The 7,334-nt window shown below is 44.6% G+C and overlaps 1 protein-coding gene and 1 long non-coding RNA gene across 2 annotated transcripts in view; one reads left to right on the top strand and one right to left on the bottom strand.

The window, feature by feature from the left end:
* The window catches only part of LOC111723219, an 8,810-nt gene extending 5,108 nt beyond the window's left edge, over positions 1-3,702 (top strand). Inside the window, exon 2 of the long non-coding RNA XR_002771806.1 lies at positions 3,364-3,702. This is a non-coding gene — a long non-coding RNA (uncharacterized LOC111723219). The remainder of the gene's footprint in view (positions 1-3,363) is intronic.
* The window catches only part of EMC1 (ER membrane protein complex subunit 1), a 23,834-nt gene continuing 18,113 nt past the window's right edge, over positions 1,614-7,334 (bottom strand). The window contains exons 17-20 of the mRNA XM_023509704.1: positions 4,767-4,977; positions 3,473-3,557; positions 2,137-2,266; positions 1,614-1,959 (exon numbers count right to left, since the gene is read on the bottom strand). Coding sequence (XP_023365472.1) covers positions 1,780-1,959; positions 2,137-2,266; positions 3,473-3,557; positions 4,767-4,977 — 606 coding nt within the window. The 3' untranslated portion in view covers positions 1,614-1,779. The remainder of the gene's footprint in view (positions 1,960-2,136; positions 2,267-3,472; positions 3,558-4,766; positions 4,978-7,334) is intronic.

Below are 7,334 nucleotides of genomic sequence, written 5' to 3'. Positions count from 1 at the left end.
TAGAAAAACCAGCTGAGCACTGTGGTGACACACACCTGTAGTCCCAGCTACTCGGGAGGCTGAGGCAAGAGAATCCTTGAGCCCAAGAGTTAGACATTGCTGAGAGCTATTATGCCACAGCACTCTACAAAGGGCAACAAAGTAAAACTGTCTCAAAAATAAAATAATAAAATAAAATAACCTAGACTCATTTGTATATGATTAAATTGGCATGCCTCCTTACTAATTCCATTTTGGCACTGCTTTTTTCCCCTAATATGAAAGAAGCCTCAGAGTGATCTGCCTCAGATACACACACACACAAAAAGACTCAAATCAGTATCTTTGAACATCTTTATTCAGAAACTTGAGCATACCTTTCGCACCACAGGGCTAGAGAGGATCTACTCTGAACATTTCATGCTTCACAGTAAAGAAAAACACCATCATTCCCCATATCCATGAGAAAGTGAAAATTTTTAGGATTTCTTTTTTTGAGACAGTATCAAGCTGTTGCCCTGGGTAGAGTACTGTGTCGTCATAGCTCACAGCAACCTCCAACTCTTGGGCTCAAGCAATCCTCTTGCCTCAGTTTTTCTATTTTTAGTAGAGATAGGGTCTCACTCTTGCTCAGGCTGGTCTCAAACCTGTGAGATCAAGCAATCCACCTATCTCAGCCTCCCAGAGTGCTAGGATTACAGGCGTTAGCTACCTCACCCAGCCAAGGATTTCTTTAATTGGTGGCAGAGACACAGCCAGTCAGCAATACCACATCCCCATATTCCTCCTACTACACCTGCCCTGTTCTCTTTTTTAAAGCTTTGAAGATTAGATTTAAAATTTCCTCATTTAAAAAACACAATGACCCAAAATGTTAATTTATATCTAAAACTAAAAATAAATAATGGGGTTCTTAAACAAGGACATCTTTGTTAATTAGGTTATGACTAGACCAGCCTGTGGGCGAAATGAGATTAGCTCTCCTCCCTAGAAATCTCTTCAAGGTTCAGATAATTCAGTAGTTTTTAAAAGGCCTTGGACCTGATATATGTCAGGTAAAAAGTATAAACAATCACCAACAAACCAAGATGTTATTATGGACTTGGCTTCTGATAAATTGAAACACAGATGGAGGGGGACCCAGCCTAATAATGACAGCAAACCATAGGTTTAGTTAAAATTAGTTTTGACATCATGTACAGATTCCTCACCCCTAAGTTACGCTGGAGGAAAAAACCTTAGCTAAGGATGGATCCTATTTCTCCCAATGTCAAATAGCAAATGCACCACTAAGGTGGGGTTGGCAAGGAGGGAGTTCTCTTCTGACTTTGAAGCAAGACACAGGGAAAAAGTCAGAAAGATTTCTAGATAAAACTGGTAAACATGGAAGGCAAACTAGACCAACTGAAGCAGGCCTCACAAAAGAGAAAAATCTGTTGGAGGTCTTAAAACAAAAACAGAACATTCATGGATGAACAAAGGAAGGTAACAGCCCAGCAGCCTCCAGACTTCACGGGAAAGTCCATCAGGACGCTCTGAGATGCTTGGCTGAGAATGAGTTCTGTCTCTGTCCATGGTAGGATTCCCACCTTGGTAGGATTCTGCAGCATGTATAGCCTCTGTCCATGGTAGGATTCTGCACCATGTATATCCCCAAAGTTCTAAAAGTTCTTCCCCACATCTCTCAACTGAGATGAGCACCCAACACATACTCCAGCGACCTGCCAAACTGCAGCTGCAGCTTCTCATCTGATCCACATTCCACCTCAGCTCTCCACTCTCTGGCAGAGTCTTTGGTCTTTACCGCCAGGCACGATTCAGGAGTTTCACCTGTGCCAGTCTCTTAGTGATCATGGTGGCAAAAACCAGGCCAAAGAGGACACTGCTGATTAACACATAGTCATAGTCATCCTTCAGGACATCAAACTGTTTGGACGGGTAGACTCGAGTTTGGTAAATGTCCAAACCATACGCTACAACCTGGAAGGCAGAGAGAACAAGAATTACAGAAGCAGCAGCCAATGATCCACCATAACCTTCAACTCAGATGAGGAAATGGGATCCTCAGCTGTTTTCCCAAGGGTGAAGTAAAAACCGGCTATCACGCGGGATGACTGTGGAGAAGATGGCACAGGCTGGGCTGTGGGCTCTACTCACCAAACAAGTGGACTCCAGGCCTGAGGGAGCTGTGTAGATACCTCGCATTCGAGAAACTGTCTGGTTATAGTTGATGAATCGCTCTGCATGTATCTGTACATCTGGAGAATATGGAATTAGGTTCTCCTCTCTGCAAAACAGCAGGGACAGGCACTGTGAAAATGGCTACAAAGGGATCTCTTGGCTGCCCTTCCTGAGTCCTAGGAGGTTTTCAGGCTACATATCTAGCTTCGAATCTCCTTGGAGAGCTGCTTGCATTAGGTACTTAAAATTTTAGCAGCAGAATGTTAGGAAGGATTGCAAAAAAGCTAGCTGTCTATAAAGCAAGATTGAGGTCTTGGTTATTACACCTGGTTCTAAATCAGGTACTTCACATTGGAGGAGCAAAGTCAGGGCCATTTTAAATCCTACATAGACCAATTCCTGCTCTTCACTCCAGAATGCCTCTCAGTTCCCATTTCTCCTCTGAAACCTGATTATCGTCCCATGTTTTTTCCCAGCCACAACCTCCTCTCTCTCAGACAGTTCTCCAAACAACTACACTCTTCTCCATTCTTCACATGCCAAAGACAGTTCCTTACACCGTGAAGTGAATTCAGGATGTAGGTAAGAAAATTTGCAGAGATGTGGTTGGAAACACAAAAATACCAACAGTGAACAAGGTGTTGGCCTGCCCACGCGATCTGGCCCCCATTAGCCCCATGATCTCATTCCTGGTGTCTCTCACCACTCACTGCTCCATCCGCATGGGCCTCCTGCCCTTCCCAAACTCACCAGGCCTGATTCCAGGGCATGTGCACTGCCTGTTCAGCTCCTCTTCAGATAGCTCATGGCTAGCTCCTTCACTTCCTTCATGCCTTCACTCAGAAGTCACCTTTTCAGGGGGGCTCTCCCAGGCCACCCTACCTCAATTTTCACCCCCACACCTGCTTTTCATAGCCTGTCTTTGATTTTTCTTTTCTCATTAGTACTTTTCAAGTACCTAAGTATACACATATAGTACAGTAGAACCGCCATAGCTGACGACTTCCCTATATTGATCACCTCAAGTTTATTGAATTCTCATGGACTGGACATGCACCACATGTACGTATCAGTATAGTAGGCCTAGTTCCTTATCTTGACCACCTCCATATGTTGACCAGTTTGTTACACTCCCTTGGGTAGTCAACTTACAGAGGTGTTACTACATATATTTTACTTATTTATTCGTCTATCTCCCACCAGAATGTAACCTCATGAGGACTGACTTGTTCCCAGCCCAGCATGATGGCATGTGGCGGACTGAGGACCACCATAAGGCCAGAGCCTTCAGCACTCTCCACAAGGATCTCACCTGCTTTGTTCTGTTGGGATCTCAGGACGGCGGGGATCCAGCAAGGCCTTGGGAAGGGAAAGAATGGCTCCAGAAGGTAGCCCAACTGCACGGGAAGAAATCACTGTTCACACCAATCCAATCTCAAATGAGGGTCAGTTAAAAATGCCATTACCACAGAAATTTAAAATAGAATTTAAAACAACAACAGAATTGTGTCTATATGAATTAAATCTGTTAAATGTTTCAGAGTTAACTACTTTTTGGGGTAATGGTTTGGAATAAAGTTTGTTTTTTAAACCCCCCCCCCAAAATAAAACAAAGACAAAAAAAGAAGTCAATCAGACCCCCTTAAATAGTCAAAAATAATAATTCAATAATATGTATCGGTCTGAATGAGGCTCATACTTTTGAAGATACGGTTTCCTTCATGTATCATCCTAAGACATCAGAAAATGAAGCACAGTAATGTAGGGAATGATGAAAGACAAGAGCGTGAAAGGCCACTTGGATCTCCTTATCTTTTTCTCCTTTCCCTCCAAGAACACCTCCCAGACCAAGGAGTCTCTTCCCCATTAAGCAAACACAGGCTGCATGCTCAGCTGGGTACTACGCTGGGGAGGGCTGGATGACAAGGCATCATCAGATCACCAGGTTCAGTAACGGTGATTAAGGCTGGTAAACTGTGGGCGGCGCCTGTGGCTCAAAGGAGTAAGACCTCGGCCCCATATGCCGGAGGTGGCAGGTTCAAACCCAGCCCCAGCCAAAAACTGCAAAAAAAAAAAAAGAAGGCTGGTAAACTGCCAAGAGGGCTGTCTTCTTCCTATGTGAGATAAAATAGTAATACCAAGTGCCTGTAAGAGCTAAGAGTCCCAAACCTTTTTGGTAACATCAAGTAAGCACAAAAGCCTATTAAACAATCACCAAATCCTGAACTTGGGCTACACAAGGATAAGGTCCTAAGCCCTGCCAATTTCTACAGTCCATCAACACAACCTGTCTAGCTACGTTTTTGTTTTTGTTTTTGTTTTTTTTTGCTTGCTTCTGTCTAGCTATGTTAAGACTGCTACTAGGGACTGACTTTCTGGGGTAGGTAAAAATGCCAAACAGAGAAGGGTAGTGGTTCAACAGAAATGAGGACTCAGAGAGAAGTGCTCATGTTATTATAGGTGGCTAAAGCTGAACCAAGGAACTTTTCCCACTGAAATACAGCCCACCTCAGCACCCTTCCCTTATGGGTTGTCAAACAGGCTCTGCCAGCAACGCATCTCCTGCTCTGGGAACCCAGTCAGCCCAGAGACCTCCAGGCACTCACTCAGCAGGTGTCGGCTGGTGATGCCCCGCTCAGTGATGGTAGCCTCCATGGCACTGATGGAGGAAGGGAAGATGTAGGACTGCTGGAGGACCTGAGGCAGCTGGGGACGGTCCAGGGAGCTGAAGGCTGTGGCATTGTATTGCTCAGTGCCCTCGTAGAGCTCTAGTGCAGTAAATTCATTGCGGCGAGCCTTGGTATTCCAGTACTGGTACTGCAGAGATAGGAGGAGGCAGGTCAGGGCTTTTCTGCTGGATTAGCAGGAAAGGGAAATTACACTGCCAGGTACTTCTCAATCCAGCACAGATCCAGGAGGGGAAAGAACCACTAGCACCTCAGTTTTCCTTACTACCAAATTTTCTAACTTTCAAGGCAGTTTTATCTAGGCTATCCAAAGTTCACCAAAGGACAAAGATACTCTCAAGATTCCTGGGCATCATAATATTAGGTTATTAAATATGAAATCTCCATTCGTATTAAGTGCCAAGTTGACACTTGATATCTCTGACATTTCACTTTTAACACTTCTTGTTTGGTTTCTATTTTTGTTTATTATTATTATTGTGACAGTACATCCTCATTCTTTCAAATGCATGTTTTGGCTTGTAATTATTTTTCAGTTTTTTTTTTTTTTTCTTTTGAGACATCTCATACCTTTGCTCTGGGTAGAGTACTATGGCATCACAGCTCACAGCAACCTAAAACTCTTATGCTCAAGAGATCCTCTTACCTCAGCCTCTCAAGTAGCTGGGACTACAGGTGCCACTACTACACCAGGCTTTTTTTCTATTTAGTAGAGATGGGGTCTTGGTCTTGCTCAAGATGGTCTTGACCTACTGAGCTCAAGCAATCCACCCATCTGACCCTCCCAGAGTGATAGGATTATAGGTGTGAGCCACCACACCTGGCCTCTTTCAAATTTTTTTTTTTTTTTGAAAAAGAGTCTCACTTTGTTGCCCTTGGTAGAGTGCCATAGTGTTATAGCTCACAGCAACCTCAAACTCTTGGGCTGAAGTGATTCTCTTGCCTCAGCCTCCCAAGTAGCTGAGACTACAGGCACCCACCACAATGCCCGCCTATTTGTAGACACAGGATCTTGCTCTTGAACTCCTAAGCTCAGGCAATCCAGCCACCTCGGCCTCCCAGAGTGCTAGGATTTATAGGCATGAGTCACTGCACCTCACCTGTCTTACAAATTTTTTTTTATTTTGTTTTGTTTTGTTTTTGAGACAATCTCCCTTTGTCACCCTTGGTAGAGTACCCCGGTGTCAATAGCTCACAGCAACAAACTCTTGGGTTCAAGCGATTCTCTTACCTCAGCCTCCCAGGTAGTTGGGACTACAGGCACCTGCCACAGCACCCAGCTATTTATTAGAGACCAGGGGTCTCACTCTTGCTCAGGTTGGTCTCGAACTCCTCAGCTCAGGCAATCCACCCACTTCAGCCTCCCAAGTGCTGGGATCCCAGACATGAGCCACCATGCCTGGCTTCAAATGTTTTTTAAAGCAGTTTTTGTGAAACCATGGATAAGTAAAAAGTTTACATTATTTCAAATACTGGTTCTGTCTTGGAACCATTGCAGCACAGACAGCTAAACTATCCGCTGAAATATCAACAAGTGTTTGATATTTGTAGCTAAGGAAGGCACAGTATGTTGACGGTTTCAGACATTTGTTCTGGTGATTTTAACCTTGAAAACAAGCCACGTGGGCAACCTGAGCGCAAGGTGGGTAAGGATGAGCTGAAAGCTGTAGTGGAAGCAAATCCATCTCAACCTACACCTGGGTTAGCAGCAAGGTTCAACATTACTATTCACTCTGTAGGCTTCTTTGCTGCTGGCATAAAAAAGCTACCATGAAGATGGCAAAACCATGTGGACAGGTTAGACACTTACTTTGAGAAACTATACTTATATCTTAAACAAGACCGAGCAAGAACGAGACCCCCATCTCTACTAAATAGAAAAAAATAGCCTGTGTGGTGGTGGCCTGTAGTCCCAACTACTTGGAAGGCTGAGGTAAGAGGATCTCTTAAGCATAAACTTTTGAGGCTCGGCTCCTGTGGCTCAAGAGGCTAAGGCGCCAGCCACATACACCTAAGGTGGCGGGTTCGAATCCAGCCTGCACCCACCAAACAACAATGACAGCTGCAACCAAAAAAATAGCCAGGCGTTGTGGTGGGCGCCTGTAGTCCCAGCTACTTGGGAGCCTGAGGCAGGAGACTCGCTTGAGCCCAGGAGTTGGAGGTTGCTGTGAGCTGTGATGTCACAGCACTCTTCCCAGGGGGACAGCTTAAGGCTCTCTCTCAAAAAAAAAAAAGTATAAACTTTTGATTTGAAATCAGATATTCCTCTCAGTCCTTCTTAGGTACCTAGCACTGTTCTTAGCTAGACTGAAGGGAACTCTTATTATCCCTGTTTCACTAATGATACAACACAGCAAGGTTACATAGCTAGTTCGGGGTTGTGTAGTTAAAAATAGAAGAGGATAGGCTCAGCGCCTATAGCTCAACCGGCTAAGGCGCCAGCCACGTACATCTAAGGTGGCGGGTTCGAATCCCCAGCCCAGACCC

The sequence above is a fragment of the Otolemur garnettii genome, unplaced genomic scaffold (assembly GCF_000181295.1).
Source record: "Otolemur garnettii isolate 467f Iridium unplaced genomic scaffold, OtoGar3 scaffold00009, whole genome shotgun sequence".
NCBI lineage: Eukaryota > Metazoa > Chordata > Mammalia > Primates > Galagidae > Otolemur > Otolemur garnettii.
The sequence above is the reverse complement of the archived record's forward strand: the minus strand, read 5'-3'. Positions and strand labels throughout refer to the sequence as shown.